The sequence below is a fragment of the Cydia amplana genome, chromosome 8 (genome assembly GCF_948474715.1).
Source record: "Cydia amplana chromosome 8, ilCydAmpl1.1, whole genome shotgun sequence".
Lineage (NCBI taxonomy): Eukaryota > Metazoa > Arthropoda > Insecta > Lepidoptera > Tortricidae > Cydia > Cydia amplana.
The window spans coordinates 10,465,302-10,481,812 of NC_086076.1; the positions used below are offsets into that span (position 1 = coordinate 10,465,302).

Sequence of the window (16,511 nt, forward strand, 5' to 3'; positions counted from 1 at the left end):
ATTAGAGCACCTAAAGTTATTACAAAATTAGTAATTATACTTTTTATTGTGTTCCTCTAAATTTGTCCATGAGTGTACCTATATTAAAATATAATTGGATATACTTAATACCGATTTCGATATTACAAATTACCATCTATCTATCTGTACATCTTATAAAACTTAATTTTTAAGGTGTGTTGTAGATTTAGACCTACATATGTTCGTAATTTTTTCCATCAAGCGAAAGCCCAAAATCTACCAAGCCAAGTTACTAAAGGCCTCAAGATTGCTAATTAAATTTTTGGTAACCCTATATACTTATTCGTGATCTAAAATAAGCGCTACGATTTTTCAAAAACTCCGCTCTCTCAACCTACGGCACCTTAAATGTAAGTATATCCGCAAAGTTCGTAGTCAACGTGCCAATCGTTAACGCTCCGTAGCGAACGAAACTTTTTTGTTTTCAAATCGGATCAGAAGGCCTACCGCGAACCACGTTCGACGTATTGCCTCTCTGTCGCACTTGTAAATTCGTACGTAAGTGTGACAGGGAGGCATCACGTCGAACTTGGTTCGCGGTAGGCCCTCAGAGGAATTACCGCGAAAACCGAATTTCGCAAATTACGGGGATCTTTCCGTTAGGCGTAATTAGAGTGACAGAGAAAGGTGCCCGCAATTTGCGAACTTACATTTTCGCGGTTATAGCCCAGAAATGACGGATTTCTGCGGTAGGTACTTAATAAACATAAAATAATACGGTCGAATTGATAACCTTTTGAAGTAGGTTAAAAATAGCATACTTCACAATCCACAGCGCAGGTTTAGTTATCACAGATTAATCGTTCACCTCAGGTTTCGTAAAAAAATATTTTTTTTTTCAGTTATTGCCAAAAACTCGACCATTTCTATGGGATCTATGATCTAGATTCTCGTGGTTTTGTAGAAACTTTAAAATTATGTAACGAAGAACCCGATAACGCAAACACGACCCAAGGGACTTCTGTGTTGCTGAAAGTGTACAATGAAATAAAGGGAGAGCAATGTAAGTATTGCCGTTTCAGTCACTCTAATCACTCCTTAATTGGAGTAAAAGAGAAAGATGCCCACAATTTGCGAACTTCGCTTCGCTCGCTCGTGCCATAATTTGCAACATGTATCATACAATATTTTTATTTATTTATTTAATCTTTATTGCACAAAAGGAAATACAAACGTACAAAAGGCGGACTTAATGCTACAATGCATTCTCTACCAGTCAACCTTCGGGCAAGCAGATAACTTGTAGGCGGTGCAGGTGCATCATCATATTTTATAATGTTCTTTCAGGCACTTTTAAGAATGAAATGGATAAAAAGTTAATCGAATGTGTAAACAAAGTACTTGGATTTAAACCACAGCTAACAGCTGAAGAAGCGAAAAATCGTTTTGGACGAAATGGCACACGCGCCTTACGATTCGAGGTAGGTACATACGTATATTATATGTTCAACATATTTTGACAATCGTTTATTGTAATCGCCATCCGAAAGTTAAATACTTAATATAGGTAGAGTCTGTGTGGAAAGAGAAGAGTCGTGAAATGGGGCCCAATACATTCCACGACTGTTCTCTTTCCGAACAGACTCTATGTAAATATCACTATCACTACATACTACTACATAGTACCTATAAAACAAAGTTGGTTCCTGCTGTCTGTGCGCTTAGATCTTTAAAACTACGCAACGGATTTTTATGCTTAAGAGATAGAGTGATTCAAAAGGAAGGTTTTTATATAATTTGTAAACCCGTGCGAAGCCGGGGCGGGTCGCTAGTATACCTATGTATAATACATAGGGTAATTCGTCAATTACTGGCGACTGTTTAGTAAACTGGCTACCCTACACTAAAAATGAATTATATTCACCTATAAAACAGAACTTATTTTAGTATAAGGTGGCTAGTTATTGAAAGGCGGCCAGTTGTTAAAATCTTATACGAAAATAAATTCTGTTTATAGGTAAATAGAATTCATTTTTAGTTTAGGGTGGTCAGTTACTGGCGATTTACCCTATATGATCATATGACTTTTCGACTTATTCGAATATTCAACAAGCCAACTTAATGTTTCAGGATCAAGAATGTAAAAATTCAAAAAGGGTACGAGAATGTGTGGAAGAAATATTTTTAGAAAAGCATCTGGCACCTGAGCTCTTAGGATGTAAGAAGAGCATCATCCGCGGATTTGATATAACAGAAAAAATATGCCAACAAAAGGCTAAAGTAAGTATTTATTCAGGTTTATCTTCCCTTAGTAAAAAATATATTTTCTGGGATCAAATGTTAATTTCCACCAGAAATGTGCGAAGATGCGTAGCGAGGGCTGTGTTTGTTCAGAACCAATAGCATCACTTCACGCTGAACGAGGATATAGGTCCTACCTAATTGAAGTGATTCTAATGGTTCCTAACAAACACATCCGTCACTTCGCAGCCTCGTAACTATTTATTAATCTGTGGCCTCGCAGGCTCGCACATCTCTGGTGGAAACGCAGCCTCGCGGACTTAAAAAAATGCGAATGCTTTCAATTTCAAAGTTATTTTTATAGTTCGTTTCAAAACCACCTCCCTAGTAATTTTGATTTTTCATACTTAAATTTTCTATGAAATCATATCGCGTTGATTTGATGGGAGGTATAAGCCAGATAAGCCGGAGCGATTCGCGCACGAGTGTGGAGGGGGCTATAGGTATATTTTCTGCCACCTCAATTACATCCACCATCCATCTTTTTGCAGTACCCTTTTTCTGTCTTCTTTCTGCTCAGGAGGTATGGTATCCATTTTAAACAAAACGAATAATACCTATGTGTATCTTTTCTAGGTCCGTGGCGGTGCAGTGGCAGATGGCAGTGGCATGAAGTCTTTACCTTCAGACATATTAATTTTGGGCACTTCAGTAATGCTGATTAAACTAATAGTTTCACTAATTTAATAACAATAAACTATGAATAGAATCTTTTGTTAACTCAAAAAAAAATAACATCCTTAGCAATGCGTAGGTAATAGCCGGAGAGCTAGCCACGTAAATAGGTATGCAATTTATAGAGCAACGAAACCCCTCTAGTTATTATGCCATACTATCATTATTAATTAATCCGGGCGCCTGGCAGCTGTTTAGCGGTGGGTGTGGGAGTGGATGGGCAACAAAGTGGTTGTAAAATCAATTGAAGGTGTGCAATTTATAGAGCTCTGATTTTGGTGTGCAATAATAGCTAATTATGTATTTAATTCAAATATAAAAATGCCAAGCGTTTTAATTGGGGGAAAAGTAGTGCTAGGTGACTTACAAGATTTCGCGAAAAAGTACCAAAATAGGTTTGCATATATAGAGCAACGAAATCTTTCTAGTTAGTTGGCGCTCGAACGCAGTGAGAGCGCCAAACTACCTCGGCAGAAATGAGTGCCTTTTATCCCTTGGTTAACAATCCACTATTTATAGATTTTATCCCGCATCTTTTCGTGACCGAAATGGTTTGGGCAGACACAGTCATATAGGTATGTATATATGTAGGTATGGCCCATACCGACTGCAGTGAGTATATAGCCAGTTTAAACTCTCGCGCGAGCCACGAGACGAGCCGCGCCACGAGTCGCGAGTGTAAGCGGTGGGCCCGCGGCTCGTCTCGTGGCTCGCAAGCTCGTCGAGCTAATATAATTTAAACACTAACGGCACGGCATAAGGTTTATAACCGAATGACAAGCCGAACGCGAGTGTAAGCGGTGGACTCGCGTCTCGTGGCGCGGCTCGCGACTCGTCTCGTGGGTCACGCGAGAGTCTAAACGGCTATTATATTCTTTGGACTGCATACAATTTCATACATTTACATCCCCAGCTTTGTCGTGACGATAACGGCCTGTCCAGACGGGAACAATTTTTCGCCAATCTGATTAAATTGTCCGATCAAATCAGGTGGTGCGGGTGCGATTTTGTAGATCTGCGAACTTGACTCCACACATATCTCATTTTCGCTCTAACTTATAGCTGCATCCTTAACGCACGTACGGCGACCACCTTATACACCAGTGGTGGGCAAACTTTCTTCATAGGGGGCCAGAAAGTTTAGGAAATTTAAGTGGAGGGCCAAAATTGTAACCAAAATTTATTTTAATTTGCGATTGTTTTTGAATCGTGGGCCAATGCCATATATTAATTATTTCATAGGACCGGCGACGGGCCGGATAAAATCCATTCGGGGGCCGGAGCTGGCCCGCGGGCCGTACTTTGCCCACCACTGTTATACACAATCGATACGTGCGCTGCGATCGTCTGTTACGTTATAGCCATTAAAGCTTTAACACACTACCGCACCACGGTCACGACCTTGGTGCGGTGCGGTAGTGTGTTATGGCTATCGTGACGATAAATCGAAGTACATTGCAGTCTGTAGACCCCTTAATGGTTATCTGTCACGCTGATCGACTATCGACTCAATCGACTCGACTGTAATGTAATGTAATGTCATTTACATTTAAAAAAAAATCAGTCTTCGTCTATCTCGGCATGAAGTATAGTGTGTGATAAATCGATTTAAGCGACAAGTAGTTATCACGTTTTTTTAAACATATTTCTGTTATATTGCTTTATTTTACGTGAAGTGATCTTATTTATAAATTTAATTATTCTCTCGAGCCAAGATGTTTGACAAGAGTGTTATTGTAGCGGTATTTCTATTAGGTAAGTGTTTTCTTGTTTATAATAATATGTGCAACTTACCCTTGAGATAATTTATGATTACGGAAAATATTTACTAAGTCTCTTTTAACCTGTAGGTTGTTTACGATATTACTTTGATCGTGAGATCCGGTTTACTTGTAGTTTAAATATAAGGTTTATTTTATGTGGATACAATGAAGGGCAGGTAAAACTGTTTTTTAAAATCTATCACAGCCACCAGCGCTTCTATCTAAAATTTTATTATATGTCATTGTATTCATATTTATCAAGGGGCGGCCTGGGCACAGTTGGACGCTGACCAAGAACAAGCCGTGAACACAGCCTTAGAGAACCTGCCTCCGGAACTCCAGGGCAAGGTGGACAAGACTCAACTTGAAGAAATCAAGAACAAATCTGCAGCAGCATTTAGGGAAAAGTGTGACAAGAATGGAGGACCCGATGCTTTTGGAAATGCTGAGGTGAGTTCATCTGGCTAAAATAGTAAACCCCCAATTAACACATTTATTGCGACCCAGCCAAACAAGACATCCGCGTCAGGCCATAATAATTTCTTCATATAAAGCTGTAGTACCACGATCCCGACTATCGGGTTGTCCATCCTGGGAACGAAATCATAAAAAACCCGATAGTTGGGTTTTTGGCACTGAATCTGTTAAGGTATAGATGTCTTGTTTTGGTGTATTCCCATTTGTCCCTGCCCCATTTGACCACCACCATTCAGATTGTAAACATTGAAAACAATTTGTAGCTGTAATACATAACGATTTTGAGCTCTAGCTTGGCTGTTTTCTAGACACTATAGGTATGATAAAATACCTATCCTGAATTCTGTATTTAACTTGATGATAGATTGAAAGTGACCCGATGAGGTTTAAAGGCTTCGTCACACAAGCGCGTTTTCCGGGGCGGCGTGAGCGGGGCGCGCATATAAAACGCTCACGCCCCGCCCGGGTTTTCTGAATGGTGTGTCTCCTTTTTCCTTTGCCAACTTGGCTGATATACTACCGTATGCAGTTACCTTCATTTTCTGCAGTAGTAGATTATATTCACCCAATTTCAGAACAACCTTCAGATTGTTGCCTCACATACAATTATCATCACTATTATCAGCAATCAGCATTTTGCTCCATTTTTCACAAGCGGATGTAGGTATTGGTAGGCATCTAAGTATGTATGTATATCCTTATAATAGTTTTGGACTTAATACCTTGATCATTTAGTAATTCGTAATTATCTTATCTTTACGATTGATAATAAATTAAGGTGTCATTTCATAATGCATCATGTCTAAATTGGTGTAAACATATGTCTAATCGAATTACATATTAATTCCAATTTTGCAACTCGAATTTCGCTTCATAGACTTTATATACTCGTAGGTATTGAATAGGCAGTAGTTTTACGTCAATACCTAGGTACTATAAATAAATAAGAAAGTAATTAAATCTCTTAATAAATTCAATATCAACATTGGCATTAGATGACCATTGGCTGTATTTTAGAATTATTAAGCTCCTAATAATACAGTCCCAAATATTTTGGGATTGGTTTGTACAACTAATTTACATTTTATTCACTCGGCCATTGCAATGAATCGTCTGGGTACAGGGCAATGATGGTATTGATTTGAAAAAGAAGTAAGGCATATATGACGAAACTGCCTCGTCTAACGTATATCGTTTCCCCTTCTCTAATCTGGTTTCTATGCCAGACGCTCAATTTGACCCATTTCGGCCTATCAAATAGGCGATAAAACAAACTGCTATTGACATCTCGTAAAATTAAAAGCTAGATTCACACAGACTAATTCTAGCGGCAACACCTATATTTACACTTTGTTAATCTTCTTTATCTACGAAGTGGCTCATACACATTTTATTGTAATCGCAAAGTTAAGATAATCATATTTTTCCACTGCACTGCACCTTTACGGGCGCGGTATATTTTTTAGTCTGCTCTTGAACGGTTAACGTGTTATATTTATTTACCCGTGTTGTTATCTTTTATACTTAGTTAGTACTAGCGACCCGCCCCGGCTTCGCACGGGTTACTCAAAACCTTAAAAAATTATACACCTAAACCTTCCTCAAGGATCACTCTAATTATGGGTGAAAACCGCATGAAAATCCGTTCAGTAGTTTTTCAGTTTGTCACGAACATACATACATACAAACTGACAGACGCGGCGGGGGACTTTCTTACCTAGCTAGATCTTTTCTGAAATGCGTTTGACCCGTGTATTTTTTTTAAGCTATACTGCTGGTAGGCAGGCAGACAACAGCAATTATTAATTTTTATTGCACCATTGTAGATTTTTCAATGCAAAACAGTTAAGCAACGTGAAGTACTTACGTTGACTGTTAAGAAACATAATAAAGAAGTAAACAGGACTAACGTAAACTCGTTTTACACGCAATGTGCTTGCAATGGAGTTCCCACCTAAGCTTACTATATTCTAAGTTCATTTTCCTTTTAACTCTGATGGCTCAGGTAAATTACCTGTGTTAGGTACAGCGAGTCTAAAGTTCACTGTGACTTAGTGAATACTGTTTCTTGGACAATTTAATAACGTTATAGTATTACTAGCTTCTGTCCGCGACTTCGTCTGCGGGGGATGATGATGATCATCATAAATAGTATTCCTGTCTGGTCTGTGTTAGCCTTAAGACATATGTAGCTTAGACATTTTTACAAAAAATAGCCATGTAAAGCATTATAAGGAACCTATTGGTGTGATGGAAAATTTTGTGTTTCACTCGGCAGCCAAGTTTGTTCACCCTGTCGTGCCTTGAAACTCTCGCAATGCTCTAGATTCCACTTTATGAATCATTCGCGTCTTGATAAACAAATGAATATTATACCAAATCGGTTGCAAGCAAGCATACAATCCGCCTATGTCTAACCACTACAACACAGTTAGCGTAAGCCTATTTACGCGGTTTACGCCTGACTGGACTATTACTAGGTACTACTGTTAATCTGTTTGGCTCAAGGCTTGACTGGTAGAGAATGCCTTCTGGCATTAAGTTCGCCATTTGTACACCTTTTATTGTAAATAAATAAACTGCAAAGGTCACATGTGCGTTGCCAATTACCAATTATGCACTCCTTTATATATAAATATAATATAATTTTAATGCAATGGCGCAGGGACTACGATTTCTTGTTATTATTGTTGGCGCTGCCTTCCCATCCGGTGTCAAAGTTCAAACTAGTCGATAGCAACACGTGGGTCTAAGTCCAATTATGTTCGCCACAATTTTACTTATTTATTTACGAAGTTTTTAGAATTCTGAAAACAATATATTTCTATGATTTTCTAGTTTCGTTATTACAATGCGTAGGTCTATTTTTCCGTTTTGAACATTTCTATCAATGTCTTGGGATAACAGATGCCTTCGTATTTTTTAGTTAGTGTATCTGTATGGCATTTAGGTATTTGACATTTTAAATATAAAGTACGGGTTTGTGCATCTAAACAAAACATTATAAACTGAAATAGATGTCATATATTAAAGAAAAAGTGACAAAGCCCTCCAGTGGTGAAGGCCGGATTCGATCCGGCGTCAACTCAAACAAAACAGTGCTGCGTTCAAAATTGTACGTCGTTTAACACCCTAGTGTTAAACTTTTCACCGCTTTTTTTGGCCGCTCTGTGTGTTATATACAGTACTAGCGACCCGCCCCGGCTTCGCACGGGTTAATAAATTAGGTATACATAAATATTCCTCTTGAATCACTCTATCTATTTAAAAAAACCGCATCAAAATCCGTTGCGTAGTTTTAAAGATCTAAGCATACATACAGACAGACATACAGGGAAGCGACTTTGTTTTATAGTGACGATACTATGTAGTCATGATACACTTTGCTACGCCTATTTCGTTACAAACGTCCATCGTCATTTAATTTCTGGTTTCCTACTGTTTCCAAAGATACGCGCTAATGGCCACTTTGGCGAGGTTAATCGTCTTCTAGTGATGCGTGTTATCTCAGCCAATGGTATACGGTAATGGTATACTCATTCTTGCCTAAGCAACGGCACATTCAGGGAAAACGGTCAACGTTGATACTGCAATGCTTTTAAGATAACACTGTTAGTTTAATTTATATTTGTTGATGTGTGTTGTTTATGCGTTTTGGGCGTGGGAGAGATTGTATGTGATGATTGTATGATCTAATTAATATGATCTAATTTTAGTACCTAAATGGTTGGATTTACTAGTTATTGTTGTTATTCTGTACCCATAAGTAGTATGTAGTTTGTTAGGAGACACGGCGTACCACGTTCTACTAAAATGCTTATAAAATGACGCATTCTGAAAAAACTACCACAAAAATGCATGATTCGTTAATTTTACCATAAAACCAGATTTTAAGAGTGACCCGAGAACGAAACTATGACAACGAGTGACAAAATTAAATAGATTGACGCCAATATATATATGTAACATATCAGAAATATCAGAATCATTATTACTTAAAATGTCATGAGTGTCTTGACCGTGAATCACGTTAACCGAGTTCATCAAAATGGAATTGTATGTATAATGCGACTTCGATTTCTAGATGTTCCAATTAACGTTACAACCTCGGAAAAGATACGACTTTATTCGAACACTAGGTTATGAAAAACTCTCAAGGTGTGATTTCTGTTTTATTAACATTTAACTAATATAAAATAAATAAATAAATAATAAATAAATATTATAGGACATTATAGATACAGTTTTATGTTATTTTAATGATGTTCAGTCTTAGATCTGAACTATATATTTTCTCCCGAGTGAGTTATAGCTGTTAATGAGACATAATTAATTTATTATTCAGTCCTAATTACTATGCTTTATAACCATTCATTCACGAGTAAATAATTTACTAACGTGACCAAGTCAATTTATCTAATCACCTTAGCGATAAGGATCGTGGGGAAAAGTTCTAAATACCTACCTGCTTTAAAACAATAGTTCTGTCTCTGGGTCTCTGCTAACAGTAACATATGAATAATAGAAACTGGACAAAAATAAGTAGTCTTAAACATCAAGGCAACCTCTATCTATCAAAATTACGCGACTGCCGAAGGAGGTTTATGTTTTTCGAGCGTATTTAAGGTGAAGGGGGCGAAGTGCGTCTGCCATGTAAGTGATAGATATATAGGGATAAGATAAGATAAAATAATCTTCTTGCAGCACTAGCCGGTAGCAGCTACTTCTAGCACTTCGCCCCCTTCAGTGTTTTATTCTGCGGCGCGCCCTACTGCCTACACCGTTTGATTGATGAAATTTTTGGCAACCGTATTGTGATCTAAAAAAGCGCTACGACTTTTCAAAAGCTGCGTTCTCCGAGTCTACTGCACCTTAACAATATTTGACTTGTCAAATCGTAGTTATCGTAGGTTACGTATCGGTATAAAAATATGTTCATCACTGATTTCAGAAAGCGTTCATAAATTTGAAATCGTGCATGGAGGGCCTGGTGGTAACGAGCGAGCTGGAAAAAGAAATCGAGGCTGCTAAACCCAACGGCAAAATGGACGAGGTCTTTAAGAAGTAAGTACATATGTTCTCATCAGTTCTGATACATCTTAGCACCTTCGCAGGTGCTAATTGTACAAAAAGGTAGTGAATCAACAAATGGCTGAACAACATTTTAGTGCAATATTTAAGCAACATACCTTGACTTGACTTGTGTGCGTGACCTCCGGTGCCTATCTATACTTTATGTTTAATATTAATTAATTAATTAATTAATAAGTTAGAATTTAAAAAAATAATGATTTCACGAGTGCTAATAGGTCACGAAAGGTAAAACTGTTATTTTACAGTGTATTTCCATCTTTAGCTATTGAAAAGAGGGTCATCCTAATAACATCATTGGTACCATCTCCGTTTAGCTATGACTTCGAGGAATAGGGTACTTGCCTGCTAGTCAAATCAGTTTATTTTTATGAACTGTCAAAACGATTAGCCACTATGGAATTTATATGAAACAACGGTCAAGCACAGAACACCAGTCGAGTCACCTATTTTTTTTTAGTTCTATCCGATTCATTAAATACCTATAAGTTGTGTCAAAAAATGACTGCTGTCTACGTTTTTCTAATAAAATTCTGGTGCTTTATAGGGTAATTCGCCAGGTTTCAATAACTGGTCAGGCGTAAATAACTAGCCACCTCATACTAAAATGATATGTGTTTATAGGTGAATAGAATCCATTTTTAGTTTAGGGTGGCCCGTTATTAGCCGGTGGCCAGTTACTGGCGAATTACCCTATATCGGGCGTGGTGTGAAAGAATTGATTTTAAATACAGACAAAATAAATTTTGACCGAGTCTTTGATTTCAGGTATTGTGCCAAGAAGCCTCAGTTCAAGGAGTGCTTCAAGGTGGCAGTGGAGTCCGCCAGGCCGTGCTTCTCCAGCGATGAACAGAAGAATTTGAAGATAGTCTATAATGTCACTGAGCAGCTGGCCGAGTTCGTCTGCTTCAAGGATGGCGACAGGATTGCGCGTGGGTACCATTTTCAATAGGCTACTCAACTTTTTTACTCCATTTAACTTGCAATATTTGTATGCATGTCCGGGTCAAATTTTGCAAGCTAAATAAGACCCACTTCCCATTTGCGATTGAGGTGTAACTTCACATTTATATGTAAGTTGGGTAACAATGCAATATTATAGTGCCATTAAGCTGATTTAATGATGAAGATAGAACCAAACTTTTGATACGTAAGTCTTGTATTTTTTTTTTCACATCCATATATTTTTAAGAGTCAAATTTATTGTGAAAAATTTATAATTTTTCTATCTAATAAAATAGATCTTTTTACAAAATTCTACATATTATGTCATAGGTAAATACTAATTAGCTTCATGCATGACTTTTTTTAAATTATTATTTATATCGTTTCAACACCGGAAAAAATAAAAATACTTTTATAAACCTTCCCATTATTTTATTAAAAAATATTTAAAATGTTGTAAAGTTTTGAGCGGTTGAAACGCTCACAATTTTTCGCGCGAATTCGACATTCGTGATGACGTCACGCGGCTCTTTTGCATGCAACTGACGTATGCCGTTTGCTACTCAGATAATAATGCCATCCGCTTCTCTCTTGGTTGGTCTTAACAATTTGTTGAAACGAGTAACGTCACGTGACGTTTCCACCAACGGCGTTGCGTTTCGCTCACTAACTTCACGCGGGCTAATTTTTGTACTATTTATTTATTATTTTAGGCAATTAAATGAACACTTAATAACGGAAATGCATTTGGAACATAACGGTAACAAACACCGTAATAAAAATATTTCGTTCAAATATAAACATCATGCATGAGGCCTATTGCTGTGTCGCAAAATCTAATTATACTCGTTCAAGCAAATCTTGTCAGTAGAAAAAGGCGGCAGATTTGAAAAATCGCGGGTTAGCAACACTACGTTTGAATTATTCGAAAATCGCGTGTCATTTATATCTTATCTGTGGAACTGTTTTGTTTACATTTCATCGTTGTTCGATGTACATTGCTGCTTTTTGTTCGTTTCCTAGGGATACCATACTTTAGTTTGCTTTACATTGCTACTGACATATCCGGCTTGACAGACTATAGTACACTTGTCCAATATCAGTGTTCATCGCGGAGGGCGGTGTGGACTGCATGCAGGCGCAGAAAGAAGCCATCCAGAACTGCACCAACGAGGCGCTCGGCCCCAACGTGCAGCTGAACGCTGACATCTCCGCAGACTCCATACCCGAAATCAAATTTACTGTAAGAACACACGCTGACATCGAAAATATAAATATCGTTATCTGCCTCTCTATCACTCTTGCACTCATACAGTCGCCATTAGATATATCGGAGCGGCCAAGGTGCTCACACATATCTGAACACGACTCTATTTTCAAGACGCTAGAGTGCGTGTTCAGGCGTGGCAGTGCGTGGCGACTGTACCATACTCAGTCTAACCTTTCCGAGTTTAAGGAGCGACTTTGTGAGTATTTCGTTGTAACGATATGTCTCCTAGACTTTTGGACTTGGTCCCTGTTCGCGTCCGTATATACAAATACAAAATTTGTCCTTTTTGTACCTACTTTATGCAAAAAGGTTTACCAAATATAACACTAAAATTGCTAGATGTCGCTGAACCGGCCGGGAAATTCTTATCGGATTTTTATATAAAGGTTGGGAAATATATTGGATAAGGATACTGTCTCCTCAGTTTCTCGTATAGCAGTTGTAAACCTTTTATCATATTTTTTATTCAGAATAAGGAGTGCGGGCAGCTAACAGAGCTGCAGCATTGCGTGGTGCGCAAGCTGGAGACGTGCGAGCAGCCCACCACGGCCAACATCGTCGAGTCGCTGTTCAAGTTCATCCGCAAGGCCACGCCCTGCAAGGAATTCACCGTGAGTCTTCTATCACATTTATATCCAAAATAAGGAGTGCGGGCAGCTAACCGAGCTCCAGCATTGCGTGGTGCGCAAGCTGGAGACGTGCGAGCAGCCCACCACGGCCAACATCGTCGAGTCGCTGTTCAAGTTCATCCGCAAGGCCACGCCCTGCAAGGAATTCACCGTGAGTCTTCTACCACATTTATATCCAGAATAAGGAGTGCGGGCAGCTAACAGAGCTCCAGCATTGCGTGGTGCGCAAGCTGGAGACGTGCGAGCAGCCCACCACGGCCAACATCGTCGAGTCGCTGTTCAAGTTCATCCGCAAGGCCACGCCCTGCAAGGAATTCACCGTGAGTCTTCTACAGTCGCCATCAGATATATCGGAGCGGCCAAGGTGTTCATAAAATCTGAACACGCACTCTAACGCCTTGACAATAGAGGCGAGTTCAGATATTTGTGAGCACCTTGGCAGCTCCGATATATCTGATGGCGACTGTACCACGTTTTAGCGTTTTTACTAGTGTCCGACCGAAGGTTCGGTTTCGGTTTCGGTTTCGGCCAGTTTCGGCCAAAAAATCATGTTTCGGCTGTAGTTTCGGTTTCGGCCAAAAAACGGCCGAACCTTTCGGCCGGGCCGAAACTTACGAAATGGTACTTCGGACAAAGACCAAAAATTGGGGAATAAGTAGGACAACAATATTAATACCTACATATACTGATTCATGTATATTAGGTACAGACATTAATTGGTTTATTATAAAACACAATTCCACTAATGAGGGCGCCACTAAAATTCTGCAATGATTTTGATAGCATACGCAGTGCAACTAGTGCAAATGTTATTTATACGTCATAATTTCATAGAAGTTTAAGTTTTGACGTGTAAGTAGTTTTCTTATTATTATCTTGCCCAGGGCTCAGTAACATGCGACAGTCTCATTCACTTATAGGTATTGACAGCCTCTTAAGACTGCGTCAACCGTCCAGTGGCGCCCTCATTAGTGGAATTGTGTTTTATAATAAACCAATTAATGTCTGTACCTAATATACATGAATCAGTATATGTAGGTATTAATATTGTTGTCCTACTTATTCCCCAATTTTTGGTCTTTGTCCGAAGTACCATTTCGTAAGTTTCGGCCCGGCCGAAAGGTTCGGCCGTTTTTTGGCCGAAACCGAAACTACAGCCGAAACATGATTTTTTGGCCGAAACTGGCCGAAACCGAAACCGAACCTTCGGTCGGACACTACTACTCCTTTACTAAGCCTAACCAACTAACTAAGCTTTGGTGATTTATTTGAAGACTAGTCACATTTCCCGAAATTGCAACCTAATTTGAACCTTAAATCCGTTTTCTTTTTAATTTACCGTTCCCTGTCATAATCTAATCCTACTAACTAGCACAGTCACCATGCTCTGTATTTTTACCCCTTATAATAAAATGTTAATTTGCTTGCCCAATCTACTATCCGATATCACTAACACTGCTAACACTACTGATATTCCCTTTAACCAGGAACAACAGGCTAGCCCAAGGAGTGGTACTGTTGTAAGTAATTCGTGGTTAGGTTTTTGTAAGTACATGTGTTCGTGACATTTTGAAGAATGTTGACAGTTCATACGTAAATTCGTAGTTGAATGTAGGTATTATTAGATTATCATCGGATAAAGTCGCAAACCTTTTATAGTACATTACTATACAAGTGCGAATAATAGGAAATTCGAAACGAATGGCGATAAATTAAAACTCGACCGAAAGGAGTGTTTTAAATCGACACGAGTTGCGAATTACCTTTTCGCATGTGTATTGTACAACGTTTTACAGTACATATGGCCCTTTAAATTTTCGACATACGCACGTATAGTGCTAGTTACCGTACTAGGGCGGTAAATTAGCGCCATAATCACCATATGTACTGTACATAATTCTACTCTACTAATAACTACCTTCGGTCGTGTTTTAATTTATCGCCACTCGTTGTGAATTTCCTACTTTTCGCACTTGTATCGTTATGTACTATTGAAGGTCTGAGCTTTGAAGTTTGCGACCTTGTTGTTTTGATTCAATTTACATCAATTGTTTGCCAATTCGACAATAAGCTGTAACAGCCTCAAGGCCTCATAGTTGACGAGTATATAGTTGGCAGTGACCCCTATTTATTAAGCTGAAGGGTTGAAATACTGCCAAGGGCTTTTATTTGTGAACTTGTCAAGAATATTTGTTCCTGAGCTTTGGATTCATTGTATGTGTCTAAGTATGTCTTTATTTGTTTGAGTATGTGTATTGTCACCTATAGTGCAAATTTTGCTTAGTTTGTGTTTAGGTCCACAAGTATTAGTAGTGATATGCTCGATGTATCAAACACTCATATTACAGCCTGAAATTGAAATTGTAAAAGAAAGAAAATTCATTAGTAAGATACTTTTCTGGACTGATTATTTAAGTAGCTTGTGGTAGTCTTAGCCATGTTTATGCTATTTTTGCTTTGGTCTGTTTTTTATTAAGTTGGCGTTTTTGTATGCCAGTGTTATTTTATTAGTGTGTTATTGTGTTTTATTTAAACAAAATCATTTATTTGCAAGAATACTTAATTATAGTTACAGAACATAGATAGAGAGAAGTAAATTTTTACATACTTTAACGGCACATGTCAAAAAAAAAAAAACATTATTCTTTGTTTGTTTTTGTATGTTGGATATCTAAATGTTGAATTTTCTCTAGTACTATACCTCACTATAAAATTATATTTCAGGATGCTGCTACTGACAAAAACAAGCCAGGGTCGGCTAACGGGCTCGCTGTGACGTCACTCACTCTTGCGATGGCGGCAGTTACTTTTCTCGTCTAACCTGTACTACTGGGATCCCGGAATACATTACTTTAGTATAGTAGGCTTGTCCAAAAGAAAGAAACAAGTAGGTATATTCATTATTGAAGGCGCGGTTTAAAGGACCGCATTGTAACGATTTAAAGCTGTAACAGACGGGCGTACCGGACCGCGAATTTGGTCCGGTCCGAGGCCTGTTCGATCGAGGTGGTCCGCCGGAAGTCCGTTATGGACGCAGCTATAAGTGAGAGCGAGAAAGAGATATTTCGACCGGACCAAAGTCGCGGTCTGGTACGCCCGTCTGTTACAGCTTTTATATGTGATCAGCAACATAATTAGTCCAATATTGCTGTGAAATGTTGGTCGCTTATGCTCTGGTTTCCTAGGATAGCGGTGCCGTCATATAGCGGCCGTCTTCATACAAATACTACGACATCCATATTTAGCCGTATTATTTAGTATGAATGGAGACGGCCGCTATATGACGGCACCGCTATCCTAGGAAAACCTATCTTTACGCTCGATGATAGAGCTTCCATTGCTTATAGAACAACTACATACATATCGTTTACACAGTTTAAGTGTGCCAATTGCAGACCC

At 38.6% G+C, this 16,511-nt stretch overlaps 1 protein-coding gene and 1 long non-coding RNA gene across 2 annotated transcripts; both read left to right on the plus strand.

The window, feature by feature from the left end:
- The first annotated feature begins 863 nt into the window (after window positions 1-863).
- Window positions 864-2,283, plus strand: LOC134650552 (uncharacterized). The gene is made up of 3 exons (XR_010097049.1): window positions 864-1,024; window positions 1,309-1,442; window positions 2,092-2,283. It is a non-coding gene; the product is annotated as an uncharacterized LOC134650552 (long non-coding RNA).
- Window positions 2,284-4,495: 2,212 nt separating this feature from the next.
- LOC134650439 (27 kDa hemolymph protein-like) lies at window positions 4,496-15,947 on the plus strand. Its single transcript, XM_063505393.1, has 9 exons — window positions 4,496-4,692; window positions 4,963-5,150; window positions 10,129-10,241; window positions 11,037-11,200; window positions 12,317-12,456; window positions 12,954-13,100; window positions 13,292-13,432; window positions 14,600-14,632; window positions 15,837-15,947. The coding sequence occupies exons 1-9, from the start codon at window positions 4,653-4,655 to the stop codon at window positions 15,930-15,932; spliced, it is 1,062 nt and encodes a 353-aa protein (XP_063361463.1). The 5' UTR covers window positions 4,496-4,652; the 3' UTR covers window positions 15,933-15,947.
- Window positions 15,948-16,511: the final 564 nt, after the last annotated feature.